This window comes from Heptranchias perlo, chromosome 6, assembly GCF_035084215.1.
Source record: "Heptranchias perlo isolate sHepPer1 chromosome 6, sHepPer1.hap1, whole genome shotgun sequence".
Lineage (NCBI taxonomy): Eukaryota > Metazoa > Chordata > Chondrichthyes > Hexanchiformes > Hexanchidae > Heptranchias > Heptranchias perlo.
In genome coordinates, this window is record NC_090330.1 from 57,706,918 (window position 1) to 57,727,575 (window position 20,658).

General features: G+C 42.4%; 1 protein-coding gene across 1 annotated transcript in view; it reads left to right on the forward strand.

Annotated features, from left to right (window-relative positions):
• Nucleotides 1-20,658, forward strand: part of cep295 (centrosomal protein 295) — a 133,198-nt gene that overhangs the window by 38,290 nt on the left and 74,250 nt on the right. Inside the window, exons 11-17 of the mRNA XM_067986347.1 lie at nt 22-279; nt 540-646; nt 2,851-3,150; nt 10,104-10,201; nt 13,539-14,634; nt 15,303-15,528; nt 19,959-20,138. Coding sequence (XP_067842448.1) covers nt 22-279; nt 540-646; nt 2,851-3,150; nt 10,104-10,201; nt 13,539-14,634; nt 15,303-15,528; nt 19,959-20,138 — 2,265 coding nt within the window. The remainder of the gene's footprint in view (nt 1-21; nt 280-539; nt 647-2,850; nt 3,151-10,103; nt 10,202-13,538; nt 14,635-15,302; nt 15,529-19,958; nt 20,139-20,658) is intronic.

The window sequence follows — 20,658 nt, forward strand, 5'->3', positions numbered from 1 at the left end:
CCATTTTCTGCTACTGTGAAGTTCCACCGTTGGTAGTATCCAGTCCCTCCTCTGCAAGTCCATCTAAGGCAGCCTTAAAGAAACTATTTACCAAGATAAGGACCCAAAGGAACCATTGTACATTAAAACCTGAACCAAAGGATGTAAACAAAGATATGACCATTGAGTCTGGTTCTATCACTAGTGAAGAAAGCGAGCAAAGAACTTTGACAAAATCCACAGCCAAATCCATGGAAGAGCATCCAGAAACGCAGTCAGTGCTCGTTCATGCCAATAAACGTAAGTCTAATAAGAAATGTTAAATTTTGATTTTCTTTTGTAGTCTGCACTTTCAGCCAATCTAATTTTTAAAACTGAAGATTTGTCACATTATCTTTTTAGAAATCTTGGTATTTTAAAATACCATATTAGAATAGAATTTCAAACAAGTTTAACTTGATGCACTATTGGTTTAATGGAAATTAATTTCCTTCTGTGATGAAGTATGTTTATCTTGTGATATATTTGTGAAGCATAATCCATGCTGTTGTACTTTATAGAGCAAAAAGAAGTTTCTGAAGATACCATAATGGCTGGAAATATGACCTTATTTCATCCGAAGGAGCAAGCAACTAGAATCCGATCTGAAGTAGACAGAAAGAAACAAGTATGTTTGTGGAAACTCAAAAGAAAAGCATTAGCTAAGATAAACAGTCATATTTTTGTGCATTTTCTTTTAGGGTGGGAGAGAGAGAACAAAGAAAAGCAATACTCTTCCGGCCTGCTACAAAGTGCAAGTTAGCACTGCTGTTTGCCCTACTGTTCTTGCTGTTTGAAATTAACTCTTGTGTCCAGTTTCTGATAATTTAGTATGGTGAAAATTGCAGTAATTGTGATATGGGAAAAGGCTCAATTTTAGTTCTGAGTTCCTCAAATACGCTTTTTTCTCCTAATATGTGAAATTTCTTGTTATTTCCAATTAAACTGATACTTTGAGAATTGTCATCTGGATGAGTCTCTGGCACTTAATCACACTGGCAATCTAATTTGAAAAAAACAAATCTGAAAATAAACATTTTAGGCTTGGATTTCCCTCAGGGTAGTTTCGTAACCAGAGGTAGGTCGCGACAGGATTTTTACCAGCCACTGCAGACCCACCATGAATCTGACTGATTTTCCTGGTTCAGATCACCTGGCAATCCTTTTTAGCTTTGTAGGTTTCACCTCCCCAAAGCCCTTGTGGAATTGCGTAAGTGTACACAATCCAGTGAACCATTTCCTCTCCTTTAGCCAACTGCAGTGTTATCTACCAGATTAATGAGATGGCCTAGTATCTCTCTGCAAAAGTTTTAGCTATTCGGAGAAAACCCTATCATGTGCTAGGATAGTACCCGGAGAGCTGCTATTTTATTTGAGGAATGTTGGAATTAGCACTTTTTTATTGCTATCTTAGAGTTGTCTTCATTCTTGAAATGGAAGCTTCATTCACATTTCAAGAATCCCTTTCATCCAGCCCTCCAAGGGGCTGTTTTATGTGAAAGCTACATTGTTACTGTGTTGTATCACATTTTATTTTTGTTTTCTACCTCCTTTGGAAAATAACTGATTTGCACAATGCAGGGAAAATGCCTTTTTATGGTGTGGTGTAAGACCAATGCCTTGGCACTTAAGCGACTTGCATTCTCAGTGATTTATCCTAATTGACAGCCTGAGTGTACTCCTGTGATATCTGGGTACTAGAATAAAGACCCTAGAGTGCAGTTATTGTTCTAACAAAGAAAAAACGTTTTTGGTGGGGTGTGAGGGAGGAATTTGTGCTCATCAGTGTGGTGAAAAGAACATTTCCCCCAGTATTTGCATGATAGAATCATAGAAAATTTACGGCACAGAAGGAGGCCATTCGGCCCATCGTGTACGCGCTGGCCGAAAATGAGCCACCCAGCCTATTCCCACTTTCCAGCACTTGGTCTGTAGCCTTGTAGGTTATGGTACTTCAAGTGCATATCCAAGTACTTTTTAAATGCGATGATGGTTTCTTCCTCTACCACCCTTTCAGGCAGTGAGTTCCAGATCCCTACCACCCTCTGGGTGACAACATTTCTCCTTAGCTCCCCTCGAAAGCTTCTACCAATCACTTTAAATCCATGCCCCCTGGTTATTGACCTCTCTGCTAAAGGAAATAAGTCATTTCTATCCACTCTATCTAGGCCCCTTATAATTTTATACCTCAATTAAATCACCCCTCAGCTTCCTCTGCTCCAAAGGAAACAACCCCAGCCTATCCAATCTTTCCTTATGGCTAAAATTCTCCTAGTCCTGGCAACATCCTCGTAAATATCCTCTGTACTCTCTCTAGTGCAATTACATCCTTCCTGTAATGTGATGACCAGAACTATATGCAGTACTCAAGCTGTGGTCTAACTGGTGGTTTTATACAGTCCTAGCATAACCTCCTTGCTCTTTTATTAGCCAAGGCATAGAATATAGGAAAGTATCCCGTATGCCTTCTTAACCACCTTATCTACCTGTCCTGGTACTTTCAGGGATCTGTGGACATGCACTCCAAGGTCCCTCACTTCCTCTACACCTCTCAGTATCCTCCCATTTATTGTGCATCATGTCAATATCCAGCATGTTACAGCATGGTTAAGGTGCTCTTTCCATACATGCAAATCTCATAATTACAAAAATGTGATGGGCTTCTGAGTTTCCGTTCTAACAAGCTGTGTCATCCAGTCTTTCCTCACAAAATTTCAAAAAGTTGAAATATGCTTTACATGAAATAGGGCTGGGAATTGACTTCCTTAATTAAAATTTGATATTAATGTATACATGATGCATTGCTTAGCTCCACTTTTGTTCTTTCATTAGTTGCATGAATTAGAACAACAGAAGCAGCAACAGTTGGCTTTGCTATGGCAATCTGAACAGCAGAAACAGAACCTAGAAACTCATTTGCAGAAAGCTCAGTTACAACAGCAACAAGGAGAAACTCAAATGCAAATAAGACTGAGCAACAATTTGGAAAAGCAGGCATGGCAGGAGCATGAACAGATAAAAGGCCATTTGGAACATCAGCAGGAGAGGAAAGATAATACTGTGAGTGAACAAGGTACTTGGAGACCTCAAGCTGCACACATGGATATAGGGCACCCACATGTAAATGCTGAGGTGAGTGAATTGGATATCCGTTGCAGTCTTTTTGTATCCATGCTGCTACTGCTCCCTTTATTCCATGGGCTTCAATCTTGATGACAAGCCTATTATGCGGCACTTTATCAAAGGCCTTTTGAAAGTCCATATATACCACATCGGTCACGTTGCCCTCATCTATCCTCTCTGTTACCTCATCAAAAAATGCTTATCAAGTTAGTTAAACAAGATTTGCCTTGAGCAAATCCATGCTGGCTTTCCCTAATCAATCCACACTTTTCCAACTGACTGCTAATTCTGTCCTGGATTATCGTTTTTAAAAGTTTCTCCACCACCGAGGTTAAACTGACTGGCCTGCATCCCATCCGGACCGGATGACTTGTCTTCTTTAAGTACAGCTAGCCTTTCAAGTATCTCCTCTTTATCAATTTTTAGCCCATCCAGTATCTCAACTACATCTTCCTTTACTGAGACTCTGGTAGCATCATCTTTCTTGGTAAAGACAGATGCAAAGGATTCATTTAGTACCACGGCCATGCCCGCTGCCTCCATGAGTAGATCTCCTTTTTGATCCCTAATCGGCCCAACCCCTCCTCTTACTACCCGTTTACTGTTCACATGCCTATAGAAGACTTTTGGATTCCCTTTTATGTTGGCTGCCAGACTATTCTCATACTCTCTCTTTGCCCCTCTTATTTCCTGTTTCACTTCCCCTCTGAACTTTCTATAATCAGTCTGGTTCTCACTTGTGTTATCAACCTGGCATCTGTCATATGCCCTTTTTTCTGCTTCACCTTACTCTCTAGTTCAACCACTTAAAGTGTCTTACAGTTGTGTAAAGTATCATCCCGCCGGCTTTAATTGCTGGTGGAACTTCCGCATTCCGGAGGCCCGCGCGCACCCAGACTCGTCAATGGGGAACCCGGAAGTCTGCGGGTTGGAGCCGGGCTCCGAACCCGAATGGGATTTCCCCTATTTTCGGAGCCCCCCCCAACGAGCCCTCTGTCTCTTTTGTCATCCAGGGAGCTCTAGCTTTAGTTGCCCTACCTTTCTCCCTTGTGGGAATGTACCTAGACTGTACCTGAACCATCTCCTCCTTAAAGGCCGCCCATTGTTCTGTTACGGTTTTGCCTGCCAATCTTCGATTCTAATTTACCCGGGCCAGATCTGTTCTCCTCCCACTGAAATTGATCCTCCTCCAATTGAGTATTTTTACTTTAGAGTGGTCCATGTCCTTTTCCATAGCTATTCTAAACGTTATGATACTATGATCGCTGTTCCCTAAATGTTTCCCCACTGACACTTGCTCCACTTGGCCGGTCTCGTTCCCCAGAACCAAGTCCAGCAATGCCTCCTTCCTCGTTGGGCTGGAAACATACTGGTCAAGAAAGTTCTCCTGAACACACTTCAAAAATTCTTCCCCCTCTTTGCCCCTTATTATTACTATCCCCAGTCTATATTAGGGTGGTTGAAGATCCCCGTTATCACAACTCTATGACCTTTGCACCTCTCAGTAATTTCCCTGAAAATTTGCTCCTCTATCTCATTCCCACTTGTTGGTGGCCTATAGAATACACCCAGTAGTGTAATGGCACCTCTGTTGTTTCTTCACTCTAACCAAGTAGATTCTGTCCTTGACCCGTCCAGCATATCCTCTCTCTCCAGCACTGCAATATTCTCCTTAATCAATTCTGCCACTCCCCTCCTTCCTTCCCTTCCTTATCTTTCCTGAACACCTTGTATCCAGGAATATTTAGTACCCAATCCTACCCTTTTTTGAGCCAGGTCTCCATTATCATATTCCCATGTGGCTTATTGCGCCTCCAGCTCTCCAACCTTGTTTACCACACTTCGTGCATGCACTGTAAACCTATTTTAGACTTTCTTGTGCTCTCTTAGTCTGGTCCCATCTAATACCATACTATTTCTTGCTCTAGTGCTATCTTTCTCTCCCAATCCTTTGTGCACCTTGTTTCTCCTTTCCAGTGCTTCCCAGGAGAAACAAGGAACCAGTGGATGTGGTGTATTTGGATTTTCAGAAGGCTTTCGATAAGGTCCCACACAGGAGGTTGGTGAACAAAGTTAGAGCATATGGAGTTGGGGGTAATATACTAGCATGGATTGAGAATTGGTTAATAGACAGAAAACAGACAGTAGGAATAAATGGGTCTTTTTCGGGTTGGCAGACTGTGACTAATGGGGTACCGCAGGGATCGGTGCTTGGGCCCCAGCTATTACAGAAGAACATAAGAAATAGGAGCAGGAGTAGGCCATTCGGCCCCTCGAGCCTGCTCCGCCATTCAATAAGATCATGGCTGATCTGATCCTAACCTCAAATCTAAATTCATGTCCAATTTCCTGCCCGCTCCCCGTAACCCCTAATTCCCTTTACTTCTAGGAAACTGTCTATTTCTGTTTTAAATTTATTTAATGATGTAGCTTCCACAGCTTCCTGGGGCAGCAAATTCCACAGACCTACTACCCTCTGGGTGAAGAAGTTTCTCCTCATCTCAGTTTTGAAAGAGCAGCCCCTTATTCTAAGATTATGCCCCCTAGTTCTAGTTTCACCCATCCTTGGGAACATCCTTACCGCATCCACCCGATCAAGCCCCTTCACAATCATATGTTTCAATAAGATCGCCTCTCATTCTTCTGAACTCCAATGAGTAGAGTCCCAATCTGCTCAACCTCTCCTCATATGTCCACCCCCTCATCCCCGGGATTAACCGAGTGAACCTTCTTTGTACTGCCTCGAGAGCAAGTATGTCTTTTCTTAAGTATGGACACCAAAACTGTATGCAGTATTCCAGGTGCGGTCTCACCAATCCCTTATATAACTGCAGCAATACCTCCCTGTTTTTATATTCTATCCCCCGAGCAATAAAAGCCAACATTCCGTTGGCCTTCTTGATCACCTGCATACTAACTTTTTGATTTTCTTGCACTAGGACCCCCAGATCCCTTTGTACTGCAGTACTTTCCAGTTTCTCGCCATTAAGATAATAACTTGTTCTCTGATTTTTCCTGCCAAAGTGCATAACCTCACATTTTCCAATATTGTATTGCATCTGCCAAATCTTCGCCCACTCACCCAGCCTGTCTATATCCCCTTGTAGGTTTTTTATGTCCTCCTCACTCTCTACTTTCCCTCCCATCTTTGTATCATCTGCAAACTTTGATATGTTACACTCTGTCCCCTCCTCCAAATGGTTAATATAGATTGTAAAGAGTTGGGGACCCAGCACCGACCCCTGCGGAACACCACTGGCTACTGGTTGCCAGTCGGAGAATGAAACATTTATCCCAACTCTCTGCTTCCTGTTTGATAACCAATCCTCCACCCATGCCAGAATATTACCCCCAATCCAGTGATTCTTTATCTTGAGCAATAATCTTTTATGTGGCACCTTGTCGAATGCCTTCTGGAAGTCTAAATACACTACGTCCATTGGTTCCCCTTTATCTACCCTGTACGTTATGTCCTCAAAGAACTCAAGCAAATTTGTCAGACATAACTTCCCCTTCATATATCAATGATTTGGATGACGGGACCAAATGTAATATTTCCAAGTTTGCTGATGACACAAAACTAGGTGGGAATATGAGTTGTGAGGAGGCTGCAAAGAGGCTTCAAGGGGATATAGATAGGCTAAGTGAGCAGGCAAGAACATGGCAGATGGACTATAATGTGGAAAAATGTGAAGTTATCCACTTTGGTAGGAAAAACAGAAATGCAGAGTATTTTTGAATGGTAAGAGATTGGGAAATGTTGATGTTCAAAGGGACCTGGGTGTCCTTGTACATGAGTCACTGAAAGCTAACATGCAGGTGCAGCAAGCAATTAGGAAGGCCAATGGTATGTTGGTCTTTATTCTAAGAGGATTTGAGTACAGGAATAAATATGTCTTACTGCAATTATATAGGGCCTTAGTGAGACCGCATCTGGAGTATTGGGTACAATTTTGGTCTCCTTACCTAAGAGATTATATACTTGCCATAGAGGGAGTGCAATGAAGGTTCACCAGACTGATTCCTGGGATGGCGGGATTGTCGTATGAGGAGAGATTGAGGACTGTATTCTCTAGAGTTTAGAAGAACGAGAGGTGATCTCATTAAAACATACAAAATTCTTACAGGGTTCGACAGGGTAGATGCAGCGAGGCTGTTTCCCCTGGCTGGGGAATCTAGAACCAGGGGTCATAGTCTCAGAATAAGGGGTAGGCTATTTAGGACTGAGATGAGGAGAAATTTCTTCACTCAGAGGGTGGTGAATCTTTGGAATTCTCTACCCCAGAGGGTTGTGGAGGCTCAGTCATTGAGTACATTCAAAACAGAGATCGATAGATTTCTAGATATTAAAGGTATCAAGGGATTCGGGGATAGTGCAGGAAAATGGCATTGAGGTAGAAGATCAGCCATGATCTTGTTGAATGGCGGAGCAGGCTCGAGGGGCCGGATGGCCATCTCCTGCTCCTATTTCTTATGCTCTTATCCTGGTGTCCATCCCCCTGCCAAATTTAGTTCAAACCACCACCCCCCCCCCCCCCCCCCCCCACAACAGCACCAGCGAACCTCCCCATGAGGACATTGGTCCCAGCTCCGGTGAAGTGCAACCCGTCAACCGTACAGGTCTCATCTCACCCAGAGCTGGTCCCAATGCCCCAGGAATCTAAAGCCCTCCCTCCTGGGCCATCTCTCCAGCCACGCATTCATCTGCTGTATCATCCTATTTCTATACTCGCTAGCGCTTGGTACCGGGAGTAATCTGGAGATTACTACCTTTTAAAGTCCTGCTTCTTAATCTCTTTCGTAACTTCTTAAAATCTGCCTGCAGAACCTCATCCCTCTTTCTACCTATGTCATTGGTACCGATAATGGACTATGACCTCTGGCTGTTCACCCTCCACCTCTAGGATGTTCTGTTCTATGTACTATTTGCAGGATGCCCTGCAGCAACTCACCAAGCTTACCCAACAGCACCTCCCAGTCCTGTGACCTGTAATATTAAGTAGTACAAATATAGTAAGATCTTCTCCAAGTCACTCATCGTCCTGACTTGGACATGTACTGCTGTTCTTTTATCATTACTGGGTCAACATGATTGAATTCCCTACCTTACGCCATCATTACAAGGACTGCAGCAGTTCAAGGAGAAGGCTAGCCGCCGCCACCACCTTGGGGCACCTAGAATGGGCAATAAATGCAGCTTTACTTGCATTGCCCACATCCTAAGAAGAAATGGAGGGGAAAAAATTGGCACAGAGGGACAGAACATTTGTGAACACTGAAAAAGTTGGAACTGAGGAGCCATCGGGTTGTTTTCTCGAAGACACTATGTCCAGTTGCAATACTCAGTTCTGAAATGGAACAGTGAATCTGATGTCCTTGTAATGGAGGGGGAACGACGACATCGCGGCATAGCTGCAAATGTGTAGCTGATAGCATTGGGCAGTTTTGTTCTATCTTTTCCTTCCTTATTTACTTGAATCAGATGTCATCGTGTATTAACAGCCTCAATGTAGTTGATGAATGAGTATCCCTGCTAAAGGATTGATGGTTCTAAGCTGATTTAAAATTGATTACCAGAAAATATAAATTACTTCCGATCAGTTAATGTGATACTCAAGATCTCTGTTTTAATGCAGACTCTCTGATCTGATCAGCGTTCAGTAAAGCTAATTTCTCATTCTGCTAGCTTTATTGGCAAATAACTATAGACCTATCTTTTATTATTAATCATCACCTTTGCATAGCCAACTTCCCATGAAATTGCAATTTTTTTTCAAGAGATGTAATATGTGATGCAATGGGACAGTATTTAATGAAGATAAAGATTCTTTGGTAAGAATTATATTTAACTTATAAATGATGTACTGTACAGTGCAAAGAACTTCTTTTTTAACTGGGACCTGAAGCAGCTCTTGGCATAGAAACTAAAAGTTAAAGAAACAATGGCCAGATTTTGCCGTAGCAGGGCATCTAAGGGCATATGCCGTTACTTAGACTTGCCCTTACATGTTTAGGTTTTTAAATTTTTTGTGTGGTAGTTTGCTGAAAGTGCAAGCTTATAACAGCACAGTGAGGGAAACTGCATCTGGGACCTGAGTGAACAGGGCAACAAACTGTGTATCTCCTCAACCAATCAGATTGAAGGATTGAGAAATATAGTGCAAGGACTGAGAAGGAAGTGTAAATTTAGAGTGGGTGAATTCAATGCCAAATCAGGTACAGAAAGAGAAATAGAGAGGGAAAGAAAGATCGGATTGAGAGAGAAAAAAAGAGACAGAAAGGAAAAGTTTTTTTAAAATTTTAATTTTAAATTTGACATTTTTTTAAATCTCCAACAATTAAAACCTGAAGGAATGAGACTCCACACTTGTAATAGTTAATTCAGTTGTTAAAAGGGCACTTGCATTTGAAATGACAAGACTTAACTTTCTGGGCGAGTTTAGTTCGTACCTACCGTGCGAGTACAGCAACTTCACACCATTCAATGAATTTCAATGGTGAGGCAGTCAGTGAGATGCCGTTTTCACAAAGCTAATAGCGGAGCGGCGCAACTTGGACAGCAACTCTTGGATATTCATGTTTAACCGTGCATCTGCCCCTCGCCTGTAGTTGCTGTACCATTTACGCATAAATAACGGCGAGTGCCTTTAGCTTCACTGTTATTTTGACAGCAAATTCTGGCCCATTGTGCGTACAGTCAATTTGCTAATACATGTCTGGAGATTTTTACGTTTTTTTTACACCCAAGTCAATAGTTACTACAATCTCCTTATCACAACATACTTAGCTTGCTCCCAAATAACACACTATGTATACTATGTCTGCATAAGCAAAATTTTTAGTTTTTACCGAACAGATGTCCAATGCATTTTTCTTGTGCTTTATACAAACTGAGCATTACAAAGGGCAAAAACTTGAATAATTTTTTACAAATCATTTGGTTTACTTTGTTTTCTCCACAGTTTAAGCATTGTGAGCTCGTGTCAAATGAGCTGTCTCCAGAAGATGAACATTTGCATACAATTCATCAGTATCAGCAGCGTCTTATAGAGCAAAACAGGCAAGTAGTTCAGTTGCTTTTTCCTGACTTGCAGAAGCTTGGTTATTCATTGTTTTTGTGCAACATGCAATTTTAGCATTTTGAAAAGATGAGTGCGAACTATATATTTTAGCTCATGGTTGTAGATTGCATTTACTGATGAAATTATTTGAATCTGTGTTTTAATGCAGATGTGTACAAAAAATTTGCCAATGTGACAATCTATGCAATGCTGATTTAATGCATGTTTTTGGACTCAGCAATTATGGTGCTCTTTAAAGTGGGCTGCATGAAACTGCTACTACCCCAGTCATGTGCGTTCATTTATTTTTAAAAAAGCAGTCAGCCAGCTTACTTGAAAATGGACAAATACGAATAAAAGCAAAGAAAAAGAGGGATAAAGTGCTATATATTTCATGTTTTCCCCTTCACCCAGTTCGGTTGTTGGTATGCCATTAGCCCTGACCCATGCAAAAATCTTATGCTGTATTTTTAAAAAAATATCAAGTGCCGGCACAAGTTAGAACAAAATGCCCATCTGCCAAGACAAAAGCACTGTGTATAATGGCACAGAACATTGTTGATGCCTAAAGTGCAGGACATCAACAACCAGTGTTTGTGAACACTAAACCTTAGTTGTTGATCAATATATTCAAGTTGGCATTCAGACACACCAAGGGGTGGATTTTCCTAAGACTGGTTGCCCGAAGCAAATGGTCCCAGAGCGCAGAAGCAAGGAAAATGGGACAGATCAAAAATTGTTACCTGAATTTTCCTCCACCCCTCTGGTTGCAGATGTCTTTAGCCGCTGCACCCTTGTTTTGTTGCATGCAAATGATAGCAGATGGGTGGGTTTTCTCTCCCCAGTCTATTGGCCACTGCCGGCAACTAATACCTCGAAGAGGTTTTGGAGGCACTCCATAAGGCCACAAGGAAGCTGATAAGTGTGTTTTCATAGCAGTTTTTTGCAAAGAAAAGTTATTCTTATGTATTTTTTTAGTCAAAGCTTAAGTTTTTTTTTGTAAGATCTGTTTAACTTTCTTTAAAGGTTTTTAAAGTCTTTAAAGGTATTTTTTAACATAATATAAGTATACTTAAGAATCTTCAAGTATTTTCAAAGGCTTTTAGACATTTTTTTTTACATTCTTTTACAGTTTTAATCTTGTTCACTGGGCCACAGGAAACAATGGGGACTCTCTTAGACTTACCCCTTTCTGCTTTGAGGAGGAAGATCAGGTGGACCCCCCCCCCCAGGGAAGTCAGACTGAACAGGCACTGTAGGCAACCTCTGGCTCCTACTCGCTGGTACCCATGCCTTCCTGCCTGCAGATCGAGGCAGACTACTTCACTGTAACCGCTTGACAATGCTTCAGAAGAATGTGCCTCCCTCACGAGGCAGTAACTGAGTTGTTCTAGCGGGCACAGCTCATAAATGAGACCCTCATCTGATTAAAATCGGGGCCCACTGCCATCATGGTACCCATTTGGTAACAAACTCAACTCAGTTGCCTGTAATTCTCCTCCACCGCTCCCATTTGGAGATCATTCCTGCATGCAGGCATCCCACCACGTTGTCCCGAATAATGCTGCACATATTCAATCAGTGACAAAACATCTCGCCGACAAGAAAGATGGATAAATCCATTTTTAAAAAAAAGCTAAAAACCGTTTTAAGTTTATAACCGGGGGCATCGAATACAAGAACAAAGAGGTAACGATAAATTTGTGTAAGGCAATGGTTAGAGTACATTAAGAATATTGGGTGCAATTTTGGGCACGCCATTGCAGAAAGTACATTAAAGTCATGGGGGTAATTTTAACCCCCCAGCGCGGGGTGGGAGGATAAAAAAATTTTAAAAAGGGAAACCTGCCTATTTCCAGTTTTAATGGACGCAGGTCGGTCACTAAAATATTTTAAGGAGGCACCTTGCCTCCATTTTAACTCGTTTTAATTTTTTAACTCCTGGGAGCCGGAATTCCTGGGCCACTGGAATCCTGGCTAAGAATGGTGGCGAGAAGGGCCTGATTCATGAGGTATGTGCCATTATTGCACTGCTTGGGCCAGGAAGAACAGGAGTGATATCCCTCGCACTGCTCCCCCCCCTCCCCCCAAACCATGGCTCATCAAGCTTACTCTTTATTACCCTTTAATCACCCCGCGATGGGACTCTCCCCCAATTTCCACCCCCACCGTCCGAAACCATGTGCATCCCCCCCCCCGTGCTGCCCAATGTGCTTCCCCCTGCGCTATCCGACTCTCCCTACTTCCCACCCCCCTACAATGTCTGATGACGTCCCCCCCCCCCCAACTCCGCTTTCTCCCTGGCCCCCACAATCCAAACACTGAAGATCCCGGTTGCTTTCCCGCCCAACAGGCAGCAAGCCAGTCCAGCTGGCTAGCTGTCACGCGCGCAACCTATTGAAAAAATTCGAAACAGGTCCTGCAGTCAAAATCGGCTAGACCTGCAAGACACCTTTACATCTGGGCTTTCCGTCTTCCTTACCGCCTCAGAGCTCATTTCCAGTCTACTGAGTATAGATTTACCATCAGGGATGGAAAACTACAATTATGAAGGCGGACTTGAGATATTGGGATTATTTCCACTGGCGTAGAGAAGGTTAAGAGGAGATCCAACAGGTTTTTTAAATTAGAAAGGGTTCTGATGTGACTAGGGAAAGACTGTTCCCTCTTGTTAGGGAGTCAGTGAGAAGGGGCAGTTATTAATTTCAGCTTGTCACCAAGGGGAAGAATTTCCTTAGAGTTATTAAGAGGATGGAAAATTTTGCCACAGGCAGTAATTGAGGCAGAGACAACTGCATCTCTTGAGGGAAGAGTAGATAAACATTTGAAGGAGAGCAAGGTGCAGAGTATAATAGTTCTATGATCTGTATGTTGTAGATTCCAGAACCAGTTTGGATCTAGAATTCCTCCACATTCAGTAAGTATAAGCTGAAATGGTCAGCAAAAAGGAGAAAGGACAACGGTGGGGATGGGCAGAGGGAGAAGGAAAAACAGCAGAACACCATTTTTTTTATTAACGTGGCATCTGATCCAAACCACCTTCAATTGGAGAAAGGTTGATGGTCAAGACCTAAACTCTAATTGGTTCGCTAGAGGGAGAATTTTGAGACCATTGCGAAGTAAAAATTGTAATACTAGGACTTACTTTGATATACTGATACCTTTTAATTTTAAATACTTTAGCTGTTAACAGTGGTGCATTTTTATATGGGCATTTCCTTTACTTTGTTTTGAGTACTGCAGGTTTGTATGTTCATTGTTGGCATTTATGGCTTTTCTGCTGTCAAAGAATATTATCTCTAATGTCCTCATTTCACTACTTCATTTTATTTTAAGGCTGCATAAAAAATCAGTGGAAGAAGCCAGGAAACAATTGGAGGAATATCAGTTGAAAAAAGGATGGACTTCTGTTTCTACCAGAGCACGGCACTTGTCTGGACAGCACTCAGTACCTCAGATAAGCTATTATGATACATCTGCTGGATCTGAGCTCAAGATTAATATATCCAGAAATAATCCTGAACAGGCTTTCCACGTGCCTTTTGCTCAACATCCTGGTCTTGTGAATCGGTCTAGAACTCTGGGTCACTGGCCATCCATGACAGTGCCATTTGATCACTCGCAACCAGCAGGTTTACCATGCACGAGCACTAGTCAATCACAAGCCAATCCAGGGATACCTTTGTCTACAGAGAACAAAGTACCAGTTCCCACCATTTGCTTACCAAAGAATTCAGAACATGCTTCTATCTTTTCACCAAGACATCAACCTTTATTAAGACAAACTTTGTTGGATTCGGCATCGCTCAAAACACAGTTTATACCTGCACAGCAACATGTTGCTACTGTTGAGAACACATTGAACCAGCAACAGCAAATAACCAGAATGTCTGATGATGGATCAAGTAGTTCTGGAGGTCATGTCAATGTTAATCAAAACCCATCTTTCGTGTACAGTGAAATCAAAAGTCGACATGACCCACCAAAATCTGAAAGACACACAATGCCCTACGATGTATTTGAAGTGAATGGTCTAGAAATATCAGAACCTTGCATCAGGACTTTAGATACAGTTGTGCCACAACAAGGGCTGGCACAAGTAAGATCAATGGAGATGTTGCAGGATCAACCAAAGCCCATAGAAATACAGCCAGGAACATCAAAAATTTCAGTTGAAAAATTGAAACACTCGATGTTTTCCACAACCTTGACAAAACATGCTGAAGCCAGGAAGGATCAGGAGAAATTGTGTGCTGCATCAGTAGATATTCAGGTCCAACAAGAGCACTTGAAAGAATTGCAGCAACAGCTGCATAGGCAGAGGGAGGATCTTGTTGCCAGGCAAATGTTACAAGAAGAATTCATCCATAGACAAAACCAAATGAAGGAACAGATGCAACAAGCCCTGGAGAAGAATTTTATTGAAAAACAGGTACATGGTACATATATCCAAGTGCTTTTGCTTTGCATGTGTAACAGTATAGGAGTATAAAGGGGAAAAAGGGTGACTTTAGTGTAAACTTTTCATGTTTGCTTAACTCGACAAAAAAAAAGTGATTCTTATCTTCACAACACTTGGAGACCATATGGTTAGAGATAACAAGATTGCTAACCAGAAGTGATTTGAATATTCTAATTAGACTCCTTTTTGAGTGTAGAATTTCTCCAGTGAATAAAATTTGTAGTTAATGTATTTTTTTGTGTTTTAGGCAACAATATAGGCAACAGAATTAAGATGGTAAGACATAACTCCTAGATGCTGAGAGGTTGTTTCCACCGGCTGGAGAGTCGAGAACTAGGGGGCGTAGTCTCAGGATAAGGGGTCGGTCATTTAAGACTGAGAAGAGGAGGCATTTCTTCACTCAGCGGGTTGTGAATCTTTGGAATTCTCTACCCCAGAGGGTTGAGTATATTCAAGGCTGAGATCAATAGACTTTTGGAATCTAAGTGAATCAAGGGATATGGGAATTGGGCGGGAAAGTGAAGTTGAGATTGAAGATCAGCCATTATCTTATTGAATGGCAGAGCAGGCTCGAGGGGCCGTATGGCCTTCTCCTGCTCCTTTGTCTTGTGTTCTTATGTAGATGTTCTTAATTCTAGCCCAGACACTTGACGCTTCATGAAGTAACACCTGCAAGTGAAAATGTTGAGCAGCTCAGTCTCATGTCATCCCTGCTGCAAACCTTAGAGGAATTTAGTACTGGATCAACTAATAAGATTCTCCAGTTGGAAAATGAAGATCACCTTGAAGATCCGGAGCCAGCAATTCAAATAAACGGAGCATTATTGCCTTCATGCTGCTATGATTCCGAATCTATACGAGCTGGTAATTTTTAGTTATAAATCTTGATTATTTTAGTTCTGTGTGGTTAAATTTGTGTTTTTTTATTTTCCTACTAAATAATTAAGTTTAGAGTTTTGCACCCTTGCGCAGTTAATAGAATCATAGAAAGGTTACAGCACGGAAGGAGGCCATTTGGCCCATCGAGTCAGCGTCAGCTCTAAGCAAGAGCAATCCAGCTAGTCCCACTCCCCCGCCCTTTCCCTGTAACCCTGCAATTTTTTTCTTTTCAAGTATTTATCCAGTTCCCTTTTGAAGGCCATGATTGAATCTGCCTCCACCACCCCCTCTGGCAGTGCATTCCAGATCTTAACCACTTGCTGTGTAAAAAAAGTTTTTCCTCATGTCACCTTTGGCTCTTTTGCCAATTACCTTAAATCTATGTCCTCTTAATATGCAAGTTGTTCTGTAACTGCCACTCCACCTATTACATTGTCTGGGCTTTTTATCAAGGATCCTGACATAGAGTTATTTGGCACTGTTTAAACCAGCACATTGCTGCTGGAGTGATTAAGCAGAAAGAGATGTTGGCAGATGGTATTAACACCTGGTTTTGAATTTGATGCAATGTTAAGCAGGAAGAAAAGCACACTGAAGATTATGTGAGCCCAGTATATACCTTTTATTGAAAATCAATTTTCTTGTCCACATAAATCATAAGTAATTGAAGTGTCAAGAAAACTAAAATTGCATTAGTTTTAGTTCCAAATCACAAGTGTCTCATTCAAACAGGCATCTCTATATTGGTGTAAACCTATTCAATAGCAACTGCGTTTGAATCACGTGTAGCAGTCTTCTATGTCAGAGTATTTCCATGACGCTAACATGGAAGACTGCTACATACTTGAAATAAGCTACCTCTCTTGTTTCAATGCTTTGTTTTATAAAATATCTGCGCTATTAATCTTGTATATGATGTGATTATTTTTTGTCCACAAACCTTGCTTCCTTTGTTATTATTTTGAGTCACTTTTTATGTCAATATTTAACATTGAAACTGCTTATGTCGATATTTATAACAAATCTGTATATCAGCATGAATAATGGTAAATCCCTATTCCAACATGTCAACTTTTGTTGATGAACCAACTGAGTAATTCAAAATACTTTTTGAAAAAAATTTCATTTGCTATTTTTTTTCTGTAACTGACTCACCATAACCGAACCATGGAAGAATAATTATATTGCGTCTACTACTGCATTGGCAGAATAAAAATTGAGCCATCCACCTATTTCAATGAACTGCTTAACCTCATCTTTGTATATTTGTTTCAAGTCACAAGTGTCTCTTTCAAACATAGTGTAAACCTGTTCAATGGTGACTGTGTTTGAATCACTTGGAATAGACTTCAGCATTATGCAAAAGAAGGAAAAAGTGAGATATAATGTGTTCTGATGCATGTTGTTCCATATACCTCTGCTTCCATGCTGCTTACCAAATGACAGTTCTATTAATTAACCCACTTTGAAGCCATGTGTGAGGTGACGAGGAGAAAGAGGAGAAGGAGATGAAGGAGGGAAGGAAAAGGTGGGGAGAGATAGAGACTGTGGGCTCGATTTTTCGCACCCCCAAGCGGTTGCGTTCGTGGCGGGGGGGCTGTGAAAATCGGGGATTCCCGGGGCGGGTCCGGAGCCCAGCTCCAACCCGCCCACTTCCGGGTTCCCCAGTGACATGCTGACATGCGCGCGCAGCCCCCGCATGTGGGAGTCCCACCGGCAATTAAAGCTGGCGGGATGCCACTTGAAGTAAATAAACTAGGTACTTCAGGTCATTTACAGACCTGATTGACCTGACATTTTAGGAGGGGTGGGATTTTCAGATCAACTGGGACTGTTTCCCGTACTGGGGGAAACACTCCCAGTTGAAATGGACGTGTTGCAGCCATGTGGCAGCTGCAAAGGTCCATTTGACAGGTGGCGGGGGGGCGGGGGGAGACCCTCACTTATTGCAGGAGGCCACTCTTTTACATTTGGACAAAGTTTGGCATCCACCACCCTCCTCCTAACAATAAAATTCACCAACTTGCACACTTACCCCGGTGTCCAGACACACTTACCTACCTTGCGGACCCCCTCAAATGTACATCTTCCAGATGGGGGCTGCCGTAGCTGCGGTCATGACCTCCTCGGAGGACGAACAGCATCACCAGCCACGCCGTCCACCTCTGACACGTGGAGCCCCACAACACAGTGCTGTGACACATCCACCTGCACAGCAGGAGGGAGGGCAACTGCAGAGAGAGATGCGTCGCAGAAGGCACTATCCTCACCACAGGATCTACAGACCGAGGCTCAGCTTCCTGGACCTCTCTGAGCAGCAGTGCACATGGAGGCTCAGAGTCACTCTACATGTAGTCGTGGACATCTGCAGTCTCCTTCATGCCGAGCTGCTCCCGGCTGGCCTGAGCACCATCTTCTTACCTGTCGCTGTCAAAGTCACCACCGCCCTCAACAACTTCTCCTTTGCATCCTTCCAGGGTGCCACCGGGGACATCGCCGACGCCTCTCAGTCGTCTGCACAAAAGAGCCCTGTAAATACACCTACACCCACTGCAGTGACACAATGGGTGGCATCAGTTGTGGGTCTTCATAGTGATCCTCAGGAAAGGGCATTATTGCACAAACCAGACAAGATTTGCAAAGACGTGGCAGTAGTGGTGACAATATAATATGTAATGTGAGTTGATCAGAAAACAAATATAAGTAAAAACCATGACAAACCCTCAAACACCCTTGTGCATCACCTTCATGCTCACGACACGTTTGCCTTACGCATCCTACTGCACATATGTGGTGCATGCCCTGTGGTTTGGTGAGGCTGACCGTGAAATAGATGCATGAGAGGTTGAGTCTGAGATAGAGCCATGAGATTGTATGAGGATTGAGTTGAGTGGTAGTGTGGGATGAGTACTGGCGAGGTGAGTAAGTGCAGGTAAGATGAGGATGAGCTTTGAGTGGGTGTGAGGAGTGATGTGATAGAGTAGTGTTGGCAGTGCCGAAGGAGATGTGGGGTGGGGGCGGTGATGTAGCAGACGGAGTGTAGGGGAATGAGTAAGTGTACTCACTTCGGCTGACCGACTTAGGTCATTGAAGCGCCTCCTGCATTGTATGTAGGTGCGTGATATGTTGGTGGTGCAGGTGACCTCCTCTGCCACCTCGAGCCAGGCCGCCTTGGTGGCAGAGGCAGGCCACTTCCTCCCGCCCGCTGGGGGGAAGATCTCTGTCCTCCCCCTCCTCCTCACCCCATCCAATAAGACCTGGAGTGAGGCATCATTAAACCTGGGATTAGCCTCCCCCCTGGGCTGCTCCATGTTGTAATTTTTCCTATTTTCTGCAGCATCAGTCAGTGGAGGACTGCCCCTTTAAATAGGGCTCCTCCAGCTGACTGCGTGTGCGCAGTCCGCCCGCTGCGCAGCGCAAAACCTGGAAGCAAAAGTAAGTACCTCAATCAAGCTGCGATTGCGTGCGGAGCACCCCGATTTCACTGGACGCGTTACCCACGCGCCCAGTTGACCCCCCCTGCTGCCAACCCGCCGCCCTCCTAATATCGGGCCCTGTGTGTTTTGGACCATCAGACTTAAAGGCATTTTCACTGTGAAGCATGATTGGTTCATCAAACTAAATAGTTACAAACGGATGTTGGTTAATACGGTACAAATACAACATGTGTGCTTGTGCAAATAAGCCACTTGTCCTCTGTAAATGATGCAAAATTTACCCTGGTGTCAGTAAATGTGCAAATTGGTGAGCATAAAACAAAAGGTCAAGTCATGTGAAAGAACGTAATACATCCCATAACAATTAAAATGCTAGTTTTGGTGTCGGTGGCACTGCCACGCCACCTGCTAAATTGTCTGAGATCTTTCTGAAAGATTTTGTCACAGTTATTTAGCATTGTTTGATCAGCAATGAAACTTCAAGCTCCTCTGCTGATTTAGCTATTTAAGGGGCGGAAACAGGATCAGGTGTGATGCCCCTGTGATTGAGTACCCTTCCAAAACTCAGTTAAGTCTACTGATATTCACTGTTAATATGTGAAAAATGGCCACTTGAACAAGGCCTGGAGGGTGCCATTTGAACTTTAGCACTCATCAAGAAATCAACATTTTCAAGAGGAAAAAAAATAGAACTTCATATCCGAATCATTAATGCAAAAAGATAATTTGGAATATCACACATCTTCAGAAATTTTCTTTTGAATAATTTTCCATTTGTGTGTATTCTCTTTTTTAAAAAAAATAAAAACACACTGCCTTAGTTTTCACAAAACTGCCTGTTGCTTCGTGCTATGAATAAATCATAATCTGTTTGTATCTATTGACCCTATGGTACATAAATTTAAGGAATCTGAAATTTTGCCTGATACAAAATTCAATTTGAAAAATGTTTTTATAATTTTTTTTCTATTTTCAAAGGTAGTCATTCCTCAGAATCTCCAAATATTGAAGTTTTCGAAAGAGAGGCTCAACATTGGAGGCCTTCTAAACCACCTGTAACTAAGACAAGGTTGGGACTTTTCGGACTCATTGAACAGCATGAATTAAGTGCAATTCAGGAAGTAGAATCGCCTAAAAGTGACAGACTATCTATGTTTGGTAATTATATATATTTTTTTTCCTTTCCAATCTCTCCTTCCTCTTTTCCTGCAGGTGTTAACTCATTTAGCAAATGCAGGCAGCTTCCACTATCTCACACAAGTGGTCCTTGTTCTTATGTAAGCTTAGACAGTTGAATTTTAGCAGGGTGATCAAGCATGGGGGCATCTCACCTGATCCTGTTTCTGTTCCACTTGAGTTTCACACTTATTTTTTGAACAAGGATCCATAGATAGCTTTCAGAAGAAGCAACTGCAGACTTAATTTATTTGCAAAACAATTTTTGCCAAATGCTTGAAACTTTATGCTGCTTTGCTACGGAGAAATTAAAGCTTGTAATATTGTATTATATAGCTACGGTTGTATCATACAACGAGTATCATCTATCAACGAGAAAGGAAGACTTTTCTCGTTGCAATCCAGTATTACTCAACCTCAACTGGTTTTGTATTGCAGTTATTTTCATCGCTTGTTTGTAAATGAAGCAAAAGTTTATTTCTAAATATTTATATTTTTTCCA